Here is a 24,742-nt window from a genome sequence, read left to right as displayed (position 1 = left end):
ACATTCATTAACCTATATTTAGAGGGGTTCTCTTGAGCATAAATGCTTCCTTACAGCTCTGCAGAGGAAGATGCCGGGGGACATTATGCCCTCGTCTCAATGCAGAGAGAGGATGAGAAGACTTTAAAGTCAAAGTTTTCCCAGCCTTTTAACTTGCCTGTAAAATGGAAGGGATTGAAAAGAACAAAGAAATGGGAACTGCGAGAGTGAGAAATTGAAAATCTGCTGAGCATTGTAGAAAAGCAATTCACCTCAAGGAAATAGCCTCAAAGCATAGGATTTTCTTGCCTTCCTGATGATTTTGCTTATCCTTTAATCAGGAAAAGAGTCTGACAGTGTGGTTTACAAAATTTTTTACTAAAAAAAGTATTTCACCTATTGAACTGTGCATGCTGTGAACAGTTCAATTGAAAAAAAATAGTATTCTCATTTCCGCATCTATAAAACTTATTAATAATAGGATTCAACTTGTAACTAAACAGCAGACACAAAACCAAAGTGTAGCCTTCTAATCTGCCCTGCAGCAGCATTACTAAGTCAATGTGTGAAGCCTTTGGTGCTACAGCTCATTAGAACTGCAGATCAAGCTGTCACCAGTGTAAGGTTTTGAGCTGTGGTTCCTGGGAACAAATCACAAGCTGTCACTAGAACTGAATTGCACAGCAGCTTGTAATCATAAAAAGAACAGGCAACTCAAGTCATTCCTCTTATATTAGATCTTGCTGGCCTGTGCCCTTTGTCTGTTGAGAGATGGGGCAGGTATCAGTTTAAAAAACTTGTAAATGTTTTCATTTGATTTTATTTGATTCTCAGGCATTTGAGAAAGAACCTTCTTTTTCTTTCTGATTTTGGCATGGGACACATGGTTTCTGTGTCTGCAGAAGCTAGTTAACAAACATGTTCCAGCAGCATATTGATATTTGTTAAGCTATATGCATCTGTAGAATAAATGTTTTATGAATGTGGCACCAAAAGAAACAGTAGAAATGAAACTTGAGCCAAGGCTATCACCTGTTCTTACAGCAGTGTAATATCACGTGTACACCTCACCAAGACTGGAACTCACCTATACTGGTGTGTCTGCAGAGGACCTCCCATGCTGGTGGGAATGAATGAGCTAGAAGAGGGGCCATGACGCTTGGTGGGGTCTGTGCAGGAAGAATCAAAAATTTCGATCAGATTAAGTGAGGATTTATGGCAATGTTATTTAAAGACAACAGCAGACACACTGTTGTCACACTGGCCTTTGGAGGACTGACCATTAGCTGGACTTAACACTGTAACAATGGCCATTGGTGCTATTGAAAGAGATTACCCTGGAAAACCCCTTAAGCAGTGTCTGCGTCCAAAAGGTCAGTGTTTAGAAATGGTGGCTACACATGTTTGAGTTCTAAGGTTATTTTCTACTTTACACGTAGAAGACAGCAGTGTTTGAGTGCTATACTTCAGACAATGTTAATTTTTTTCTTTTTCTTTTTTATTATCTTGTCAGCTGGTATCTTATAATTAATTTAGTTCAGAGGGTCTTTTCTGTTTAGTACTTTTTTTTCCCTCTATCTCTAAAATGCAGGTGGTCCGACCATACCAGACGATGTCCAATCCCATGAGTAAGTTGACAGTGCTCAACAGTATGCATTCTCATTTTATTTTGGCTGACAATGGCACCACTGGTAAATATGGAGCAGAGGTGAAACTTCGTAGACAGCTGGAAAAGCACATTTCACTTCAGAAGATAAATACAAGTGAGTAACATTTTGCTTGTGTTGTTTTATAATTGCAATTATATGAAAGACACTATGGGTTTAAATAGGTAATAAGGTCTGTATATTTTGGGGAGTAGTTCTACTGTCTAAAATAGTGAGCATGAGTTAATAAAAACAAATAATGGTGAAAAAAAGATTATAAAATTTGATTTTAGAGTACAATGGGAAAGGGTATAGCAGAAGTAGCTGAATTTGTTGCTGCTAAGTTTCAAACAATATTTGTCAAGGCTCTTCAGGTTCAACTTATGTCTTTGGTACCCCCATTTCCTTAAAACTGTATACAGTTGTGATCTCCTTTGTTTTGTAAAGAGTCCAGTGGAATTAGTAAAGGTAGAGAAAAGGGTGACAACATTAAGGGAGAGCTTTTTATGATAAAGACTTTGCATATTGGAAGAGAGATGACTGAGGTGTATAGCCATATATAAAATCCTGCAAGGTCGCAGGAGAAATTACTGGACAACTCCCAGAGCCATTGGTATCTGGAGGCAGAGAGAGTATCCCATAGAAGCATTACTTTATGTTTGCACTATGCTTTTAGTTCTTCCTAGAGAGCTGTTCATTAGCTACAGTCAGAGACAGAATATGGGGTTAGATGGTCCTTTCCCCTCATATTTTACAATCATGATGGTTCATTCCACATCATGATCAGACTGAAGCCTCAGTTTTTCTCTCAAAGTTATGGTTATTTTTCTTTTACAGTCATGTACCACTTTCCTACATAAAATGAAAAGTAACTAGTCACCTAAGTAAGCCGTTCTTCTTGGATGAAATAAAATATGATATATCAGTATTAGTATTATTACTTCTGTAGTGTACTAATGCTTAATTTAGATGGGGAGTTAATTTCTTTCTAGATATTTTTGATTTTTATTTTTTGCTTTGTTTTCAATCATTTAGTTTTTAAAAACTTAGTGCTATCAAAAAAAGGAAGGATAAGCTCTAGAAATTGAACCTAGGCTGTACATAGGGAAGAAATCTTCCTTCGGACGTTAGCCATGCAGGAATTTTTTTAGTCTTGCAAGAAACCTCAATGTAGTACCTGCATAAGCTACTTTTAGTAACGACAACAGAATGCATTTTTCAAAAGTGATCACATGTACAGCCTTTCTGCTGATAACTCTCTGTAAATATACAATTTTGAGGCCAGGAACAGTGACAGTTTTTGTGATATAGGCACTTGAAACTGGAATGAGACTAGGAAACACATTTAGACTCTTGGACAACATATGATAATGAATTACAGGCAAGCCCAATGGGGTGAACATAAACAAGCATGTTGGTCATGCTTAATAAAGCTTTCTGTCTGATGAGTATAGTCTGTGCTTAAATCAAAATGGTGTGTTACTTACACCTTTCAACACCACTACATGAGCTACACGCACCACAGGCTTATGGTTTTTGTAATATCAGAGTGTATATTGCTTTTTCTCAGAGAGCAGTAGGTATGCACAAATTTGTGTGCTGCCTAAGTGGTGTGTGCATGCCTATGCTTTTCCTCAGGAGACCGAGATAGTATGATCAAATCCTAGGTTGACCAGCAACAAAAATTCACATTTGAAAATGGCATATATGATGTAATCAAACTGTAGGAAACAGTGCCATAAATAATAATTATTCTGGGTACATTTATAAGAAAAATGTGAGCTTTTACAGTTTACAGCAGGGCATTCTGTTGTGGTAATCTTTATGTTAAAAAATAAATATCTTTAGAGAGATTTAACCTAAAGTTTGGACAAGACGCTTATCTGTTGAAAAGTGACCGATGGATGAATCTCCAGGCATTGGTGGTTCAAGTCAAATGCTTTCCTGACCTCTTCAAACACGTACCAAAAAATGAAGGATTTCTCTTCTCTGGTTTCTCTCTGCCACCATCCCGTTGTCCTCCCAGGAGTCTGTCTCTTCCTTTTCCCCTTTGTCTATGACAGAGTCTCTCTTATCATTTAACTTCTCCCTCCCAAATCTCTCTCTCTTATAAACACAAATACACTTTGGTCTCACAACACTTCTTCAAAACTGTTAAGAAGGAAGGGTTCTGGTAAGATTTGTGCAGCTTGGTCCAGTGACATCCAAAACATTTCTGCCACGTTTTAGTTTCCTTTGTTTTAGGAAAGGTGACTGAGTCCTGCCCAGCCTGTAGTTAATAGAAAGGTGAAGATATGGATGAGAGAAGGACCACCTACCCTCTTGGGTCACCCTAACAGATGGCCACTTTCTGATGCCTTTCCTTGCTCTCATTCCTAGCAGAGCAATGGAGATCCTTGGCCCTTCTGCAAAGGGATCTTCATCCAGACAGGAGTGTGTGCAGCCATGCACATGTGCCTTTACTTATCATTTTCCAGTAGTAAGCATGTTGAGTGGGTGAAAACACTGACAGCATCAGACTTTTCTTTGCAGGAGAGTCAGGAAAAGGTACAAATTTTAGTTAATCGCCAAACAAAAGAGCAGAGGGCTAAAAATCAGAACAGATTTAGGAACTAATAAACAGTTGGTAACTTATTATTTCACAGCCTGTCACTGGACAATAGTGCTGAAAGCAGATTTTTTGCTTATTTTTAAGCCTGCCTGACTTTTACATGATAGGCTTGTCATTTCTTCTTATTTACTTTCCTTTACTTCAACTATATCTTTCTGCAGTGCAGTGATAGCTTTCCTGGATGTTTGGGATCACATATTATTCACAAAGAGAAACTTCAAGCTTGTGCTTCCCTATTAAAGATTCAGAAAATGGTATTCTCTTCAAATGGATTAAGACAGTGGCAGTCTCTTTTAAAAAATTTAAATCATGTTGTTAAGTATGCCAGATAATTCTGAAAGACTCAGGTGATTTTGTTCCTAATATGACATCATTCTCAGTCGTTCAGCAGTTATCTAGTTTCCAGAATCAGTGTGCTATTCAATAATAATAATTAAAAACTTGCTTTATGCTCACTATGAACACTAGAGAAAATATTTCATTGGATACTCTGTTTCCACTCTACCTTTTTAGCTTTTACTGCTTCCATAGCTCTTATTTTGTTCACAGCAAATATTCAGGAATTAAAAATGAGGCAGGCAGAGGGTGCAATTGCATTTGTGGGTCAGTCTGAGACTGCAGGTTCAGGACAGAGTCACTCAGTTATGCATTTAGCTAGAGGTCAATTTGATGCTTCAATGCTCAGGGCAGGTCTTTCCTATTTTCACAAGTGAAGACTATTTTTAACACAGACCAGCAACCATTTCTTGCAGTGAGACACAAGTTGTCTCAAACTCATGAAATTTCAAAGCACATCATTTTGTAGTAAGAATGTTGAAAGTAAGATGAACTTTTAAGAAACTGTTTCAAGATCAAAAGGAAATGTTGAAGGTGACCTGGTCAGAAATGTTTCTGGTTTCCAATCCACAAAAAAATCAGTTGAGTCGTGGACTTTTTGCGGGAGTTTAAAGGCAGGGAGATCACCTTAAGATACACTTTGTAAGGTAGGAAAAATTTGTGACCATCTCTGCCACGTGGTTTGTTTGTACAGCATTGCATGGATAATTTGACAGTTCATGTAAAAAAATTTACATTGAAATGTGGAGTTAAAACAATTTTAATTCATCTTATTCCAAAAATATTGCATTAATGAGCAGAAAGTTTTCATAACAAATGTACAGAGATTTTAAATGCAATAAAATGTCCCAGCTCAGAAGGTGTGATTTTTCAGAGTTACTGTAAGTGGACTGCAGCCGTGTTCCGAGCTATGATGCTGTCCTCATACTGTTTCTTGGCGTGTAGTGATTTACAGCATGCCAGGCTGGTATAACTCACTTCTGACTGTTTGCTGATTTCTGATTCAATGCTTCTGGGAGTGCTTGTAATACTAAATGCTGTCTCACTGCCTTGAGTACAAGAGGGTTTACAGCTATTCTAGAATGATAGGTTTCATATGGGCTGGAGTAAACCTCAGAAGGTCCCCAGTTCATGTCTCCTCTCAAAGTGGAGTATTGTCAATGCTAGATAAGCTTGTCCATAGCTTTTTTTAGCCAAGTCTGAAAACCTCCAATAATGGAAATTCAACCATCTATACAGACTCCAGCAAAATGTTTGGAAAATTCTCCCCCCCCACCACCAGTGTCTGATCTGGAGCCCCAAATTTGTGGCCATTTCCCCTTCATAGGGCCTGGCCCTAGCAAGAAGAGTGTTTCTCTAACACCTTTTTAACACCACTGCAGATAGTTATAGGCAGGTATTAGATTACTTGTTAGACTTCTTTTCAAAAGGATAAACAAGCCTGTCTGTCTCAAACTCTCCTCTTCAGAAGTGCTCTAGGCCACTACATACTTTAGCAGCTTTTCTGTGAATGCTCAGCAGTTTTTCCTCATCCTTCTTGATGTGGACAACCCAGACCTGAATCCAGTACTTCACACGCAGTCCTACTAGTGAAGAACAGAGTGGATGTGGGATAAAAACTCACACTTGACACATTTTTCTAACGGTGCACAAGTGCATGGTTTGCCTTATGTGCACTGAGAGCATGCTCTTGGATCAAGTTTGGGCTGACATCCACTGTAACCCCAGATCCAGACATAAGGATCTAGTTATCTGATTAGAACAGAAGCTACAATTTTTACTTTGAACCATAAAGTAATTTACCTTGTTGGAATCCTTTTCCAAGAATGAACAGATAAAAATTGCAATTTATTTGGGATTTTTCAAGTTTGGACAATGTTTTCCCCAAAATCACACAACTCCTTATTGGTTTTGGACCCCAAAATAACTTTCAGTTCAAAAAAATGTGGTCTGATTATCTATCTACTAACTAGTTATAAGGATAACTAAAACTTACGAGGGATTCATCCTCAAGAGATAGCCTGCCATGATATAGTAGACCTAGTATTTAACTATTCCTAAAATTCTTATGCATCCCTCATGCTCCTCTCATCTACAGTATTCCTCGATTAAAGTCATCCTAAAGTCTTATGTTTCAACAGTTTATTCAGAAGGAACAGGGATCAACATGTTCTATAAAATGCTGAGAAATTTCTTTTATTTTCTAGAATCCCATGCATAATACATTACCCCCTCCCCCTGATGCCTGGGAAGTCTTCTGCACATTATAGATTTTTCGTCCCCTTTGTAGCTACTTTTTCCCAAAGATTGTATACTTACACTTTCTTTCCAATGGGTCACAATGGAGCAAAGAAATATTTCCAAATAAATGTTTCAAAATAAATGGCGTAAAATAAAAGAGGCAGAACAATTTTCATCAGAAAACTGGTATTGGCATTGGGTTAGAAATCAATGAATATTTTATGATCCCGTGAGCTGTGAAAGTGCAGCTAGTCTTTTTTTTCCCATCCTGGGAAAATACCAGTGACCAGGACAGAAAGAGAACTTCATGTATTACCAAATAGATTATGTAATCTATAAAGAGAGAAAGGAAATAAATGAAGCATCTAATTACTAGAGGTGTCCTATTGCAAATTCTCCAATTATGACATTCCTGTATACTAACAAATCATTTCCATGAAGTGTACTAGAATTGCCTAGTCATTTGCTAAGATGTACATCGTTACCACTTCTGCAGAACATTACCGAGTAACCCAGTAGGTACATCAGTCCCACCTCCAACCAGAAACACAAATTAAGTCCGTCTACAAAATGTGCATTGGAAGTTATAAAATATTCATTCCTGCCACTCCACAGATGGTTAGATTACAGTAACTGCCAAAGTAGCAACTCAACTAATAGGTCTAATCTGAGGACTGTTAATCACTTTCAGGCAAAGTCACTCCAGTAGGTTGACAAGATGTGAGTTTCACCAATTTTGTGATTAGCCAAAGCAACGCATTCTCATTAACAAGTATGGTCTAGAATTACTTCATATTACATAAAATACCCATACCAGTACTTACAGCATCTTCAAGAACCCTACCTAAAGTTTCCCCCTTTTGTCTCTGCACTCATGTTTGCATTTTTATAATATGCTGTTCGTTCCTCCTGTTTGTATTAAGGTCTTCATTTGATGTGGTACAGTTGTTGCTATTAACTGAATTGTTACTACTAACTGAAATACTCTCAAATCCCTGAAGAATTTACAGCATGATTGCTAAGCACTTCCATCACAAATGCCTATTTTCCCTCATATGAATGATCTCACTGGAGGAGTGAAGAAAGACAAGGACACAAATTATTTATATACGTAAGATGATCACACATAGCATATATTAATTTGAACGAAAGAGGCTGTGAATTAATTAGGAATCTTGTAAATTTTTCTTCAGAAGAACATGTATATCTGTCAGCAGAATCAGAATTGTCATGCTATGGGATGCGTAGCATAGGATAGCACAACATAGCATAGCATAGGATAGTACAACATAGCATAGCATAGCATAGCATAGCATAGCATGCACTTAAAGCATGCTCTTGTGTATGCATAATTATTTTGGGAAACATACAATCATTTTCTTTGTCTTACATGTAGCAGTACATACACATCAGTAATAAAATCTGTGTTTGGTATGTGTTAGAAAGAAGTAATGTGCTTTCAGTAGAGGTTAGAAGGGCAGAATAAGCATTTGTGTGATATACTTTCATGTGATATATCTTTTATAAACTCCTTTAACTAACACAGTATTTTAGCCTTTTTGTAGCTTACAGATCCAGCAAATTGACAAAATTTTTTTCTTCGAAGCCAGATGTGGTCTGTAGATCAGAAGGGATTCATTTGCATGCAGCTCTGGAATAGATGGACTGTGTCACAAGGCTTTGAAGAACAATCTGTACATTTATGTTAAAGCTAAATGTCCATTTATGTTAAAGTTACCACAACAGGTGTATATAGTGAGCCTCAACACTACTTTTCATCTCCCACTCTCTTGCTGCAACACTATCACCTTAAGTGTTATCTACATTGTGCTTCATCTTGTCTGCACCATATGAAAACAATAGAAAAAAAATATTCTGTATGTCAGTTTTATTAGGGGTTGTTGCCTTGTCCTCTTTTCTAGAAACTCTAGAGATCTCGATATTTTGGTTTATATTTTCCTAAACAAACAAACAAAGAAACAACTTATGTATTTTGCCCAAGAATCACTCTGCACTGCTCAGTCAGTTCCACACACCAAAGCATGTTGTTATTTCTTAGAAAGATTACCACACCAAATCCTTAGGTTGTATGGGTCTACCTTGTGATATTCTTACTCTTCTTTTGATTAGCCCATTTCTGGAAGAATTGTCTGCTAGACCACATAGGCCTTCATTATCAATCTGCAATTGTTCTTAGTTTAAAGATGCTGTTTGATGCTAAAGGTTTGCTCTGCCTCTATGGTATGCTGTTTTAAAATAGACCACAGGTGATGGTACCTGTGGCCCCGTATTTAATCTTTCTTCTTCATTGAGCTGGTGAATGTAGTGGAGTTTTAGTAGGCCTATGAGAAAAAGTTACCTCTGAGTAAGTAATTGATGGGTAAAGTCAGGTGATTGATGGAGTAGACAAGGCAATTTGGTAATATGTCAACAATATCTGTTCATGTGACCCGTGGACTTCCCTTTGTCATCCTATGCCTGAGAATATATGAAGGGGGCTGGGAAGGCAAAGGGACGTTCAACTGTCATCACTGGCATCTTCTCTGACCATTGCACCATCATCAAATACATTGGAATTCTCATTTGTTTCAGATTTTTCCTTCATATTCTGTGCAGCCCTAGATGCATTTTCATAGCTACATAGTGGGGAAGATGTAGGTACAGACTTATTTCTAGGAGAGGAAGCCTGCTGCAAGTTTGACTTCTGTGAAATCTGAGTCAAACTCAGAACTATTTGAAGCTTGACTCATTTCAAATTTTGTTGGAGATTGGAAACTTGGTCCTTTTTCATAAAAAAAGCATCATAATGTTGGTTGATCAGGCACTGGAGACACAAATATCATCTGAGAAAGGGCTGAGAAAGCACACGCAGGTTAAAAACTGTTCTTGAAATGCAGATAAATATGCAATTGATTGAGTACAAATGGATTGATAAATTCCTGTCATGGCCTTGACTTTCAACAGATGAGTTTGTTGAAAACACGTGTGTTCATATAATAGATGTACAAACAAAAGAACACAGGTCATTTCAGCTCTTTAAGGTCTGGATGTTTTAGATTTCTTGAACTCACTATAAAAATCAGAACAAAGCTATAAAACTAAGAAACAGAGATTATTTTAGAGCAGATTCTTTTTAGCAACATTTCTGCTGTTCTGTATCTCACCTGTTGTAGTTTTCTAGAACAGGTAAGAAAGGAGGGATAATTTTCTGAGATTATATAGTGTCCAATATGTTGACATACGCAAAATATGACAAGGAAAAACTCCTCAATATGTAGTTCAAGGCAGTGTAAAAGTTGGTTATGTTACTCTGAGAGCTTTCTAAAGTGCTGGCTACAATGTGGTAGTGCTCACATCCAAACTGAACCAGGCAAAATACCAAGTAATATTAGACAGAATGTGAAAATTACTGAAATTGTCATTGCTCCTGAATCTTTAGGCCATTACCTACAATTGATGAGCTCCAAGAAGAGCAAAACCAGTTAGGTCCTGTAGTATGGGGCTAATAAACAGTTGACTGCTAGGACAGATAGGGTAAGTTTTGACTGAAATCCATGAAGGCTCTTGTGTTTATGTCTTTGAACTTGAAGTACCTGCTTTGAAATATATGTTACCACCCTGTAGAAAGTAACCAAGTGGGTTGTTACTGGCATGTGAGGTTCACAAATCCCAGGGCTTAGTCTTACATAGATTCTTCCTGCATCTTGCTTGTTTCAAGGACTCTTTAAGGTTTGTCCTTTTGCAAAGACAGGTATGAAAATCCAAAGAGGGCATCACAAATTTTTCTTCAGTTTTTCTTGTTACCATCCTTGATGTCATTTGAAGAAGTTTTTAGGATCACTCCAATATTAAGATATGGTCTAGGCATCAGGTCCACAGATTTCAGTGTGGAGTGCCACATCTGGTAGAATGGCAGATACATCACTAGGCAAATTTAGGCAGATGAAGCAGGAGCACTGGACAAACAAAAGTGAAAGTACTCAGATGAGGCAGAAGAGAAAGGAGAACAGGCTAACACAAATGAAATGCGATCGTACTCTTAGTAAAGAGCATAATTAAAAGTATAGAAGATAAAAGAGGATTATGGATTAGACATAAGGAGACAGAGAGAAAGTGAAAGTGTGATTGGAATAGCAAAAAGGAAATTAGACGAGAACACAAAATGCAAGTGACCATAACAAGGGCAACAAGGAGAATGAATGCAAGCTACAAATGAAACAATAAAGCAGAACAAAATGAAATTTATTACAGTCATTTTAAAGCATGGTTGGGAAGCATGAAAAGAAAAAAGGAAACTATAGAAAATGAGATTCAGTGAGCCTATGGCAGAAGAAAAGTAAAAAGAAGAAAAAATTGAAAAGCAAAAATAAGTCAAATGGTTGTGAGCCTTCTTTTATTAGTAGTGGTTCTGTGTCATTCTGTCACACATAATCCTTCAGTTCTGTGAATTTGAGAAAGATGACAAATATTCTTAGAACGTGTTGTATTAGCTTACCAGATCACTTTGTTTTCTCTAGACGTAGGACATGTAATGAGTCTCCAAACAAGTGGAAGTTCCACTTGAAAGTTCTACTTGAAAGTAGAAAACAGTTGAAGTTGTTCAGAAGAGGGTAGAATGAGTTTGGTTTCCTTTAAAAAAAAAAGAAAATCTGTAAGTTTTTCTGCTCTCATTATTGAAAAATCCTCTCAAGGATTAAAATAAATATCTATCTCATGTTTACCATATCTGGAGTAAGAAGTAACTGGTTCTTTTCTGGGGAAGATACTGGCGATAAGGAGTGAGGAAAAGGGAGAGCTGACTCTAAGAAGAGCAGCTATGTGAAATTAAGTTTGAGCAAGTTGAGGCATCTGAGGCATTCTGTCTTTCTGGGTAATATAACCTAGCATCCCTCTCCATCATTCTGTCAAAGCAAGCTACATTTCCTTTTTTCCAGTCATGTTCACTTGTCAGTTAATGATGTAATTGTTCTAGTGGGAAGCACACTGAAGCTGTGATCTGCAGAGCTGGGGGAAGCAGATCTATTGCATATGCAGGTCATCTTATGTGTTTGCTATATATATTTTAGCCAAAAATATTTCATATGCATCAGGAGGTGTTTCTAAAAGGGCCTGAAGACTGAAAACAATAGTCTGAAAAAAACCAAGATGTAGTGTTATTTCAATGTAACCTAACAGGAAGGATCTGGATTATTTCAGGATGTTCTCTGTTATCACTTAGCCTTTCTGAGGTGCTCAGGACCACAGGCAGCACCACATAGATGTCCAGAGGTGAAGCAGATAGATTTGTATGGGCAAACTTTATAAAGACTGTTGTAAATCCAATACCATTTTAAATCTGTTTAAGCAGCACTTACCCTGTGGTTAGGCACACTCTATTAACAAGCAAAGAGCAATATCTGTTGACGCTGTATTACTGTAAGGCAAATATTAGTTCAGAAATTAAAAATTACTGTCCTCAAACTTTTAAGCTCATGCTGGGTGGACTTTTGCTTATTAAAATTCCAGATCATTATCCATTCTGTGTAAGTACTTCTCACTAGGATAACCAAGTGCTATGCAAACACTTGGACCAAAATACTTCTGAAAGCCACAGGTTTTTTTAATGTGGTGTGTTTTTTCAGTGTTTGCTGATGCAACATGCTGCTGCATACTGTGCTGGCCCCATGAATTATTGCAACGTCCTGGAAGTTAGACTTTTAAGACAGACTTCTTGAGCTAAGGACTTTCTTTGGTTTTCTTTAAGTTACCAGAACCCCCAAGTTCCAACTTGAGTTTTGAGAAACCATAAGCCTCAAACTCTGCAAAAAACTCAGAAAGAAATGCTGGTTTGCCCTATGTCAGGTATGAATGATTAATGCTTATTAGTTGTTTTCCTCTCAAAAATTGTAGTTCATCTCGCACATTAAGATCAGATTTGATCAAAATGTAGTTCAAAACTGTCAAAGAGCTGGTAAATCACAGAATCATAGAATTATTGTGGTTGGAAGATACCCTCAGGATCAAGTCCAACCATAACCTAACTCTAGCACTAAACGATGTCCTTAAGAACATTGTTTATGCACCTTTTAAACACCTCCAGGGATGGTGACTCCACCACTTCCCTGGGCAGCCTGTTCCAACACCTCTCCATGAAGACTTCTTCCTGGTATCCAACCTAAACCTCCCCTGGCACAACTTGAGGCCGTTTCCTCTTGTCCTGTCGCTTGCTACTTGGGAGAAGAGACCAACACCCTCCATGCTACAACCTCCTTTCAGATAGTTGTAGAGAACGATAAGGTCTCCTCTCAGCCTCCTTTTCTCCAGGCTAAACAGCCCCAGTTCCCTCAGCCGCTCCTCATCAGACTTGTGCTCCAGGCCCCTCACCAGCTTCGTTGCCCTTCTCTGCACTCTCTCCAGCACCTCGATGTCCTTCTTATGATAAGGGGCCCAAAACTGAACACAGGATTCAAAGTGGGGCCTCACCAGTGCCAAGTACAGGCAGATGATCACTTCCCTGGTCCTTCTGGCCACACTGTTCTTGATACAAGCAATCAACACCCCCAGATCCCTCTCTGCCAGGCAGCTTTCCAGCCACTCTTCCCCAAGCCTGTAGCGCTGCCTGGGGTTGTTGCGACCCAAGTGCAGGACCCAACACTTGGCCTTGTTGAACCTCATACAATTTGCCTCAGGCCAATGATCCAGCCAGACAGATCCCTCTGTATGGCCTTCCTACCCTCCAGCAGATCAACACTCCCACCCAACTTGGTGTCATCTGCAAACTTAGTAAAGATGCACTCAATCCTCTCATCCAGATCATTGATAAAGAGACTAAACAGGACTAGCCCAACACAGAGCCCTGGGGAACACCACTTGTGACCGGCCACCAACTGGGTTTGACTCCATTCACAAGTCTTTGGGCCCGGCCATCCAGCCAGTTCTTTATCCGTCTCAGAGTACACCCATCCAGGCCATGAGGTGCCAGCTTCTCCAGGAGAATGCTGTGGGATACGGTGTCACAGGCTTTACTGAAGTCTAGGTAGAAAACATCCACAGCCTTTCCTTCATCTATTAGATGGGTCACCTTGTCATAGAAGGAGATCAAGTTGGTCAAGAAGGACCTGTCTTTCATAAACCCACGTTGACTAGGCCTGATCACTTGGGTTTCAGTTTTTTGTAAGAACGTGAACATTTTTGTTCAGCTTTGCAACACTTTATCAGTTTTCCATTGACAGTTAAATGGGATATTCCACTAAATGCCACTGATAAACAATCCTTGCATTAACAAGTCCTGAACTGTAACCTCATCTGTTGAATAAATAGCCTGTACCTGGGAAACAGGTCATCTGATTGATGCAGTTAGGAGTTTGTTACACTGGCACTTGCTTTAGGATTAGAGGCCCACATGTGCATGGTGGTTTTGGTGTTTCTATTCCTAGTTAGTAAAATCACATGTATAAATTTGTAATTTCATGAGCTTTTAATTAGTTTTTCATTTTGGCTTAGTAAATATTAATCCACAAGACATTCAAATGCAGCATAGTTTTGTTTCAATTGTTACACAGGCAAAACATTTGTAACAATCAAAGAAAGGCAAGCCAAGATATACTGGTTAGTATTTACCAAATTAAAATGAGTATCAAGATATCTATTGGTAACAGAGTTGTAGTAAATGTGTTCAGAATGCATTTGTGTTAAGATTAGATAAACCTCTGAAACCAAGTTTTACTTTAGGCCAAGTTGCTAAAAACTTGTATTTTTGAAGTTTCTTGCTATTTTGAAAACTTGTTTTCATGAAGTTTCTTGTTTGGATGATCATATCATACAACTCTGTGTGAATGTGTATGAGGGATATCACGTCTGTAAGGGAATGGATGATTACCTTCAGCGTGCTAAAACAAAACATATTCCTACTTGTTTTACCATGCTGGCTATTTGCCTTTGCATTTACCAGTACAGTTGAATAACACTTAAGGCAGCAGCCACCACAGACTGGACTGCTGAATGATAGATTAGGCTGCATCCAAGGGTGAGGCTGAGTAGCACCTCAGAGCAACACAAGTACTTGCTGGCTAGCAAGAGCAGCAATTTGTCAGGGAAGAGAGGGGCACCAGCACAGGGCTTGCGAAACAGCCCTGGAGCTCTGAGAGTTTTTAACTCCAGAGATGCAGATAGCACAAAGTTCCTGAAGTCATATGTGCAAAGGGAGCTGTGGTCCAGATTAACAGGCATTTAGTTAAAAGCGCAAAGGTCAGAGGGAATTTTTTCTTAACACCTTTGAGAAAAACTGGTGATTCACTCCTTATAATAAAGGAGCATTTTCCATCAGCTGAAACAACATTACAAATAAATAAAAATAAATTTTTAAAAATGAAAAAACACACTAGGAAGGCAGGAAAATCAGGAAGAAACAGGTCTTCCTTATGTATGTGACAGGAAAAGTTTAAAATTATCTGCCTTTGCATGCAAATTAATTTTACTTCTGTACAGGAAAGGATATAAAGGCTTCACTTTAAGGAAACCTATGGGGCATTTGTGCTAAACAACCTGTGCAAAATGGTCTGTATACATGCCTTTGAGTGCACTCTGTGGCTGCAAACACTTGCAGGCACACTAATATGTATATATCTGTTGATTTATGTGGTTGGACTTCTATTTTATGACTGTATTTGTCAGCTACTATGACAGCATAGCTTTTACCCCTTACTAAAGCCATTGTCCTGAAAGAAATTTGCAGGTAGAAAGGTAGCTGTTTCTCCCAAATGGTAGATCTTTTGCAGGACATATACAAGTTAAAGGCCTGAAACAAATCTGAATGCTGTCATGGAAACCTTCTACTGCTAAGAGTCCAGTATCTCATTACCTCAGATAAGTACGTTGCAACCTGTGATGTGATGACCAGCCAAGAAACCTGCTAATTTATGTACCCCACTATCCATAGTACATCTAGGTCCAGGAATGTTCAGTATCCTGTAGACCTGGAAAGTGGTGCTGTGTGAAACTGTAGAGGCCCCTTGATCATGCAAGTATACATAATTTCATGAAGAACTGACGAGCCATTCCTGTTCAGTGTTGCCTTGTCCAACCCTGTACATGTCTGCAGGGGTTCAGGATTTCCACAAAGTGTGAAAATCATGTTTCCACACTGCACAGATGAGCCATGTGTGCCTCGTTGAGAAAAGACTTTGAGATGTCAGGCTGACTGCACATGCATAGTGTGTGGGTTCGTGAAGGCTGTTGGGACAGCTTATTGGGACTGACCCTTTGAGACGGTTTGGACTCACTGAGTAGGTCCATGATGACTCTGTCTTATGTGCATCTTAAGCCTTAAGTTCTTCCATTGCACCCAACTTCTGGAGAACTTGCTTTACAGCTATACGTTGTGTGGGACATGTGACATAGATTTCCAGCTGTACAACACTTCTGTGCCAACCGCTGTGCAGTAACTCCTTCAGTGGCACAGCCACAGGCCCCAACATCCCAAACAAATCCAACTAATTACCAAATTCTCCAGCCAAAACTTCCAAGTAGAAAAAGAAAATGGATGTAGGAGAACCCACACCAACAGGTCTGACCTGATGAAAAGGCAAAGGTGGCCATCACGAAATCAGCTCAGATACACCTACCACCATCCAGTGTTAAGCTGCAGAAATTACAGACATTTGTGTCAGGAACAGTGACTTAGAGCCCCTCAGTTTTATTTGCACAGGTCTCAGGGGTGAACTTAGAAATATGTATGTATGTAACATACTAACATGTCCCAGTTACTCTTATAAGCACACTTAAAATGTAGTAAATGCATTTTTTAGTAAATGAGGCATTTTACTCACTTGTTGATCTATGAAAAGATGGGTAACTCATGTTTAGCTCTTCATAAAAAGAATTAGTAATAATTTATAAGACAGTTATAGCTTATTTATAAATATACTAACAGTATAAAATATTCAACTTTTTCCAAGAACTGGGAAAAGAAAGTAGGACTTCTGCAAAGCATGATTGATTTTCAAAAATCTCTTTTCACACCGCACAGACATTATGCATTTTTTCCTCGCTTCCATTTCCAAATTAATTCATTTCTTCTAGTTTATTGTTTTAACTTACATATTCATGCACTGCCACTTTGTCAAGGGAAAAATGGGATTATTTTTCTGTATAATAACATGAAGGCCTACAAGCTGCCATTGGTGCACATCAGGACAAATGTTCTGGTATGTACGTAACTTCCCAGAATCACAATTGCTGTAAAGTCTCTCAGTGGCTCTGCTGCTGTGCACAAAGGCAATAACACAGTAATGAAGCTTTAGGTTGACTGTATAAATCTTTCAAGCAATATTGCAGTCTAATTTACAATATTGAACCAATGAACCAATAGCTGACACCATGAACCACTTAGCAATCTAGTCTACCCTGCAAAAATCTATGCTTGTTGAAATGCTCCAAATACAAGTTACTGTTTTAGAAATTAAGATAAAGATGAGCCTCAGACAACTGGTTTTATCTCCCAGGTCTTTGGTACTATTTCTTCTTCTTTTTGGATGAATCATTATATAAAATGAAAACAGAAACACTGTTTTGTCTGAATTCTATTAATTAAGTAATGAGAGACTACCTGTCTTTTTGCATTTATAGCAGGAATGCTAAAACTTAAGTATGTGAGGTGGAGACCTTATTTGTCGCGATTGAGAGACGGGGACGCAGCTTGATGCAAGCAAGATGTCCAATTTATTGAGCTAACACACATATATTTATATGTTCTAAGTTAAGCGTGTCTTAAGGTGACTGGCTAATCATTCTAGCACATGCGCAAGACTAGCAAGACTACTTAAACAATAGACTATTTAAACAGAGTTTGTTGATTAGGAGATGTTCCCGCGACTATCAGTCGGCCACCTGTGGTCACGGGCTATTCCTTGTCCTTGGGTGTAGGCGTTTGCTGATAACCACAAATTCCTTGTTCCTGGGCCTTGTCTGGGCACACTGCGTTCCTTGTCTATTGCAACCCTCGATTTTGCAACAAGCTAGCATACAGGCCTCAGGCCCAGGCAACAGCTCTCGCTAACCCACATCTCCCCCTTTCTGTTTTAATTAAACATTTTGGCTATCCCAAGGTCGATGACCAACTAACTCAAGAACATCTTCCCTAACTAACATTTCCATACTAGGGGTTTTCAGGGTTCCCTTCAAATCTTGCGTTGATTCCTGATTTACAACAAAAATTTTGTTTACTGAAGCGGTTATTGATTTTTGCAAACATTGTAATATACATGGAATTACTATCAACAACACACAAGTCATTAGAAGGATAGAAAGCCCTTGTTTAAGCAAATCTTTCATCCATCCCGTAATACCCCAGGATGCTAGCCACCCATCGAATCCGTCCACTTCCTTTATCTTATGGAGTCGTTCTCGCAACTCTGCAATTCGCTGGTGGATACTTCTGGAGTGGTCAGATAAATTCATACAGCACATCCCTTCAAAATCCTGGCATCCATGTCCGTGGGCTAACAAGAGAAAATCTATAGCAGCACGATTCTGTAATATGGCATGTCTGACACTAGCAACATCCTGTGTCAATTCCCCGAGAATTTGACTAGTGAGGTTGAGTTCATTTTTTGTCCAGCATGCAAGCTGCTTAAGCGAGGTCATGGTCCTTGCCGCAGTAGCACCGGGCAAAAATGTGGAAGCCAGAACCGTCACAGTCTGGCTCCAAAACACAGGATCCATTTGATCATTACAATTTAACTCGTGCACAGACCTTTTTGAACGCCTACGAGTCCAATTCATCAACTGGCGTAATGATGGGTGAAAAAGTGTTAGTTGCCCTAAATAGCAAGGTCCGCCATGGGGGTCTCTGGGTATTCCCGCCCATGCACGATCTCCACAGATTAAAAATATACCTGGGGGAAGCCGTTTGGCAGGGGCATCAGTACAATTTAATCTTGTATACATTGCCCTGTCAAGCCCAACCTGTTTTTTCAACTGTGAAAAGAGAGGAGGGTTTGGATTGACAGTGCCCCACTCTTGCATATTGGTGTTGATTTGCTCTGGAGACCGGGGTTCAAAGCTAAACCACCCCCCTCCTGTTATGTTAGTAGCATTCAAACAACCTAACAACTCTAATTCCTCAGGATCGCTTTGCATCGTATTTTTAAGGTTCAAGATTATCTGAGCTTGCCACTTTCCATCGACCTGTGCTTGCCGGAGTCCTGACTCAAACAATATTTTATTATCAAACCTCAACACAGAATCATTTCGCACAAAACCTCGAAATTGGTCTGGCCACCATGTAGGTGTCCCGATTAAGCATGTTCTAAACGGATCGCCAACTTGCGCCAGGGACAGACAAAAGTCTGTAACCCCAGTGCGATTTGCCCATGTAAGCCATACATTAGTACGGGGGCCAACTTGGTGCAATTCAAATCCCATGCTGACATATGTAAATACCCATAGGGCAACCACAACTATTCCCTTGCCCATCTCCGTAGCTTCTTATTCCTTCTTCGCTCACACTCCTTCTTTGTTTGTTCCCACTTTTCTGGGGCGACTATCCAAATTTGAGGTATCTTGATATCCTTACCACATTCTATTTTGGAAAATTGGATATTGCCTAATTTTTGGATTACAATTCCCACCCAGTCTACCGTATGATAATCAGGTCGCGGTACTCCCTCAGGAGGGGTCTGTGGTAGAGTAAACTCTGTTTCCCTTTCTATTGTCAATAATGTATCTAATAATATATCTACTTTTTGCCACTCTTTTTCAAGACAACCGTGACACCAACGTTCCACCGTGTGGCGGTTCAGCCACTGTGATTTACCACAATTAGCACAAATCCTGCAGATCCACGGATAACAATTTGTACACTGGGGGCATTTAAGCTCCCAATTAGTAGCTTCTAAAACAGAGTTCATTCGAGGGCGGTGTCCTCTTCACCGGGCGTAGAATCTGGATTCAAGATGTCGTCAGAGGGCTGCTGCTGTAGTGCCTCTCGAAAGGGCCTCACATTTTTCGCTGGGATCCAACGGGGGCCTCTTTCTGTGGAGACACAAGCATAGCCTCTACCCCATGTAACGAGGGGATAGGGTCCCATTACTTTACCTGTTTCAGGGTCCCGAATTAACACCGGTGGCTTGATTCTGGGTTCCAAGAGGGTGTTTGTGCTAAAATGTCGAACTATGGGAGGATTACTGTCCAACAGAGAACAATTCAAAAAATTAAAGACATATAAGGCTTTCTGTAATCGCTCTTCCGGAGTAGCAGTCCCTACTCCCCCTTTTTGTTTTTGTTAGAAACACTTGAGGGATTGGTGCGAGCGCTCTATTAGGGATTGGCCTGTGGGGGAGTGAGGAATGCCGGTGGTGTGTGAGATTCCCCAAGAATTTAAGAAGGAATTTATTGATGAAGAGACATAGGCAGGGCCATTGTCAGTTTTAATCTGTGAGGGTATTCCTAAAGTGGCAAAGGCTCGCGTCAGGTGCCTTTGAACATCTCGCGCTCTTTCTCCTGCATGACAAGAGGCAAACAATGCACCCGAAAAGGTATCGATAGAAGAATGTATATACTTCAAACGACCAAATTCAGGAAAATGCGTAACGTCTGTTTGCCAAAGCTGGAGACTCTGTAACCCTCTTGGGTTAACTCCTCCGGCAACGGATATAAAAGAATGTCTTTGGCAATCAGGACACACGGCAACAATATTTTTTGCCTGCTGCGTGGTGAGGTTAAATTGTCGTTTTAAACCTCCAGCATTTTGATGAAAAAAGGAATGGCTAAGTCGAGCTTGCGCTACACGATCGGGTAATACCTGCACAGGTAGCGTAAGCATATCAGCCTGTCGGTTTCCCTCGGCCATAAACCCAGGTAAAGAGGTATGGGATCTAATATGCATAATAAAATAGGAATGATGGCGAGAATCTAAGAGAAAGACAAGCTCCTGTAGCAAGGTAAACAAGACTGCATGAGAAACATCACGGAGCACTGAGGCTTCTGCTCGTTGAACAATTCCTGCAACATAAGCAGAATCAGTAATTACATTGAGAGGGATAGACCATTTCCGAAAGGCGCGAACCACGGCTGACAATTCTGCTATTTGAGGAGAGCCCTGTACAGTTTTTACATCAGAGTCCCAATGTCCAGACTTATCGTCAATAATCAGCAAAGGGTCTGGCAGCGCATGAGGTTGCCGTGAAGGATTCAAAATGATGAGTTGAAAAGGTAACTCAGGTGCCCATCGATGCGCTTGTCTGTTGGTAATTGCTATGGCAACTTTCTGTAGGGCGTTAACAGCTTCAGGATTAAGATTCCGTGGGGCACAGAGATCTGAGCCTCCTTTGAGCATTTCAAATAATGGGCTTAGGTCTGCATTAGTAATGCCAAGCAAGGGTCTGACCCAATTGATTGTTCCTAGCAGTTTTTGTACATCATGTAAGTTTTTTACCTCCGTGGCTATTTGTAAAGGCTGAGGAATAACAGTTTGGGCTCGTATGCGCCACCCTAAGTACTTCCACGGTGGCGTCCGTTGTACTTTTTCTGGGGCAATACAGAGGTTTGCCGATTTAATGGCAACCATGACAAGGGCTACGGCTTCCTCCATGACTTCATGGTGTTCTGCTGCTACTAGAATGTCGTCCATATAATGGTACAGTAAGGCATGGCGCATCATGGTTCTAATTGGACTAAGTATCTTAGCTACATACCACTGACATATCGTGGGACTGTTTTTCATTCCTTGTGGCAGCACAACCCAGTGGTACCTTTGTAATGGGGCTTGCATGTTGACGCTTGGTACAGAAAAGGCAAATTTAGGGGCATCATCTGGATGCAAGGGAATATTAAAAAAGCAATCTCTAAGGTCAATGACTGTTAAATGCCAATCACGAGGAATCATAGTAGGTGATGGAAGTCCTGGTTGTAGGGCTCCCATGCTTTCCATAGCGTCATTAATTTTCCGGAGGTCATGGAGCAGGCGCCACTTGCCAGTGTGTTTTTTGATAACAAAAACCGGCGAATTCCAGGGGCTGTTAGAAGACACAATATGTCCCTTCGATAGTTGTTCTGCAACTAATTCTTGGAGGGCGTGAAGTTTTTCCGTAGGTAGGGGCCATTGATCGACCCAAACAGGGGTTTCAGTTTTCCAGATCAATTTTAGGGTCTCACGCCCCTCAATGGCCCCACCTAAAAATGTGTCTGGGTAGTTTGAAGAGACATACCCCATTGGGATAGCACGTCACGCCCCCACAAAACCATAGGGACAGGTAAAACAAACGGTTTGACAGATGCTGTCTGGCCGCTTGCATCCTGTATCTGAATTAGTTCTAAGCTCTGTCGACTAGCTCCATATCCCCCTATCCCAGCTAACACTTGGGAAACATCTGCTAGGGGCCATTGGGGTGGCCATTTGGCTTGAGAAATGACAGTAACATCCGCACCCGTGTCAATAATTCCGCACAGTACAACCCGTTGATTCCCACGAATAAGAGTACATCGACATGTGGGGCGTTTCTGCGTGATAGATTGGACCCATAAAATCTGCGGTTCTCCTGTGGAGCCAAAAGCTCCTTGCCTCTGTGGCATTAACTGGTCACTAGGCAGAGAATTATCAACTTTGGGCATTAAAACTAGTTGTGCAATCCGACTTCCCTTCGGTATAATACAAGGAGGAAACGGAGTCCAAGCCATGATTTTAATCTCTTGAGAACTGTCAGCATCTATTACCCCAGGTAATACAAAAAGTCCTGATAGCGTCGTAGACGACCTTCCTAACAACAATGCCTGCGTTGCGGGTGGTAAAGGACCGACAATACCCGTGGGCAACAGATGGACTGAGGAATCAAGTAGCGTTACTGCATAGGAGGTTGCCAGGTCCAAGCCGGCACTTCCTGCTGTTGCTGGGCAGAGGTCGGCAACGCTGCTGCCCCCCCCTGCGCCCGCGGGGGGGCCATCCGCGGAACTTGTGTCTGCACGCGCCGCGGCCCCGCGCTCTGTGACCGGTTTCCCTGTATCGGACGTCCCTGAGAGTCATGCTTAGACCTGCATTGATTAGCATAATGCCGTCCCTTCTGGCATTTAGGGCAGATCCCGGGTATCTGGGGACGCCTCCAAGCACTCGTAGCGAGGCAATCTTTCTTAAGGTGGCCCGGCTTCCCACAGCCGTAACAGTTTCGGGGCGGTGGAGTGGGGTTAACTTGCCCACGCATGGCCGCGAACGCGGCAGCCATAACCTCAAATTTATGGTCCATGGTGCCGATCCTGTTACAGGCTTCCACCATCTCGATTAGGGTAGGATTCTGATTCGGGAGAGACCTTAAGAGTTTTTTGCAGTCAGCGTTAGCATTTTCTACGGCTAACTTAAGGAGTAGAATTTCTCGGGCTTCAGTATTATCAATCTGCCTTTCTAGGGCTTGTTTTAATCTATCTATAAACTGCATATACGGTTCACGAGGTTCTTGGGTTATAGTAGTAAATGCTTTCTGGGGTCTGCCTGAATCAGGAACTTTCAGCAGAGCCCTTTTCGCTTCCTCTCGGAGTGCTTCTAAAGCTTCTCGAGGGATATCCCTAGCTTGAGCGACAGGGTCTGAGAACCGTCCCGTCCCTGTAAGATGTTCTATGGTCAACGCAGCTAAAGCAGCATTAGCATGTCCCGCATACCCCAGCAAAATTGTTTGCAATCCTGTTCTCCATTGAGATTCCCACATCGTATACTGAGTCGGAGTCAATAACAACTGCGCAAGAGACTTCAGATCGTGTGGAGTCATAACATATGTGTCAAATACCGAAGACAAAAGACTCGCAAAATAGGGAGAGGATAGCCCGTGCTCGGTGACAGTACGGCGTAACTCTTTGATAACCGAGAAGGAAAGTGCTTCCCATTGGGCCCCCCCCCGCCCCCGATATATTACAGGAGCGACTATAGTTCTTGCTACTTCCAGCTCCCCTTCCTTCAACGCCTGGCGCTTAATTTCTCTCCAAACATCATGAGGGTCAAGGGGAAATAAGTCAGGCTCCTTCTCGGGGTCGATAGGCCCCGGATCAAAGGGATCATCATCAGGGGGATACCCTGCGGCGCAAGCTAATGGTGGCGCAGAAGGCTTCACCCTATTAGCAGCATCGGGAGAGGTTACGGGACAGGCAGGGGGTAACTGGGAAGGCGCTGATTCTTCCTCGCAGGAGCCCCGTTGCATTTGCTCCTGTGCTTTCACAGTCTCAAAAACAGTTCTCCATCTAGGGAGCATACGTTGCGCCTCTTCGTCCCCCGCCGTAGCCGCATCCCATAATTTAACCCCTACATCGTCCCAAAGCTCACATGTAAAAATTGAAGAGGCAGTTACTGTGGGGATTTTCACCTGCACCCACTTGAGCATTAACTTAAGATCCTGCCCTGAGAGGGTCTTCTTCCCATGCTTTTTAAGCAACGCTTTCATTAGCTCATAAACGTCTCTCTCAGGGGAAGACGCTTGATTCCCCATTTTTTAGTTTCCCGCAGCTCACCTCTCGTTCCAGACGGAGGGATTAAGTAGCCGGCCGGCTTATCCTGCTTCCTTTCAGCAGCTCATCCAAAGTTCTGCGGGACTCGCGACCTGCCACCAGATAGGCGGTTCTTCATTCCTCGGCGGTCTCACCATAGGCGATCACGTCGGGGTCACCAATTTGTCGCGATTGAGAGACGGGGACGCAGCTTGATGCAAGCAAGATGTCCAATTTATTGAGCTAACACACATATATTTATATGTTCTAAGTTAAGCGTGTCTTAAGGTGACTGGCTAATCATTCTAGCACATGCGCAAGACTAGCAAGACTACTTAAACAATAGACTATTTAAACAGAGTTTGTTGATTAGGAGATGTTCCCGCGACTATCAGTCGGCCACCTGTGGTCACGGGCTATTCCTTGTCCTTGGGTGTAGGCGTTTGCTGATAACCACAAATTCCTTGTTCCTGGGCCTTGTCTGGGCACA

General features: G+C 41.0%; 1 protein-coding gene across 1 annotated transcript in view; it reads left to right on the top strand.

Moving 5' to 3' along the window:
* TRPM3 (transient receptor potential cation channel subfamily M member 3) overlaps nucleotides 1-24,742 on the top strand; it is a 290,416-nt gene that overhangs the window by 163,147 nt on the left and 102,527 nt on the right. Inside the window, 1 exon segment of the mRNA XM_065657683.1 lies at nucleotides 1,571-1,742. Coding sequence (XP_065513755.1) covers nucleotides 1,571-1,742 — 172 coding nt within the window.

Source organism: Caloenas nicobarica, chromosome Z (genome assembly GCF_036013445.1).
Source record: "Caloenas nicobarica isolate bCalNic1 chromosome Z, bCalNic1.hap1, whole genome shotgun sequence".
NCBI classification, from domain to species: Eukaryota; Metazoa; Chordata; class Aves; order Columbiformes; family Columbidae; genus Caloenas; species Caloenas nicobarica.
This window is presented reverse-complemented; position numbering and strand designations above follow the sequence as displayed.